The sequence below is a fragment of the Macrobrachium nipponense genome, chromosome 37 (assembly GCF_015104395.2).
Source record: "Macrobrachium nipponense isolate FS-2020 chromosome 37, ASM1510439v2, whole genome shotgun sequence".
NCBI classification, from domain to species: domain Eukaryota; kingdom Metazoa; phylum Arthropoda; class Malacostraca; order Decapoda; family Palaemonidae; genus Macrobrachium; species Macrobrachium nipponense.
In genome coordinates, this window is record NC_061097.1 from 14,853,581 (window position 1) to 14,854,521 (window position 941).

Sequence of the window (941 nt, forward strand, 5' to 3'; positions counted from 1 at the left end):
ACCTCCTAGTGCTTAAGACGCTTTCTGTTATACAGATACAACACTACCATAAAAATAGCTAATACATCATCATTAGCAATGTTCATATCGCTTCTTTTGTACAATAAATGCCTCTTTTGTGTGTGGTGTTGTCAATAACCATTTGTGAACCTGTTGTGCAAGGACAACACGTAGTAGATAACATGCTGTGTCAGTACATTCACGGCCGAAGGTTTTCAAACAGATTTGCCCATTTCTTACCTAAAAGATAAATATCAATAAAGAAACTAAAAAAACATCAAGGAAAATGTTTGTTTTCTTTTCGAAATCCTCCAGCATGGAATTAAGGCTGATATTGTATATTGAAAATAGACAGTAATTTTCTAAAACATGAAAAAAAATTCCGCTGTTATCCAGTACACATTCTATAAATTTTTTTTATGCTGCTCTTTTCTATGGTCCAGTTTTCGTTGATATTAAGTAGGGCACTCACAAGTTGGACAGGGGCGAAAATGTACCGGAAGAAAATTTTATGAGCATAGTTAAGAAAATGGATCTCTGTCAAAGAATGTATGAACTCGATTAATTTTATTCCAAAAAGAAATGTGGAAAAATATACCAGATATCGGAAATCAATTGGAAATTAACCATGGACCCTAACCACTCCAAATAATGAAACACCGTCAATTGGCATAGAGTAAGAAGAATTGTAAAGCGTGTTGACTTGGCCTCAGGACCAGGTAATGGGTTTACATGCTCCATTCTTTCTTGTTACGTATCCAGGGGGTTTGTTTTCTTTTCCCATGTGTTTTCCCTTTCAACCGCTGTCATCTTAGCATATCTATTATAAGTTTTTACCGTCTATATCAATCAGGTCCATTTGAGGAATTAATCTTAGAAGGACTAAAGGACGAAACATCGGAGTCAGCTAACGTTATTCCACCAACTTATTTCTGCGTTCC

General features: G+C 35.5%; 1 protein-coding gene across 1 annotated transcript in view; it reads left to right on the plus strand.

Moving 5' to 3' along the window:
- The window catches only part of LOC135209302 (loricrin-like), a 5,761-nt gene extending 5,745 nt beyond the window's left edge, over positions 1–16 (plus strand). Inside the window, exon 3 of the mRNA XM_064242008.1 lies at positions 1–16. This exon is cut by the window's left edge and continues 2,132 nt beyond it. Coding sequence (XP_064098078.1) covers positions 1–16 — 16 coding nt within the window.
- The last annotated feature ends 925 nt before the right edge of the window (positions 17–941 follow it).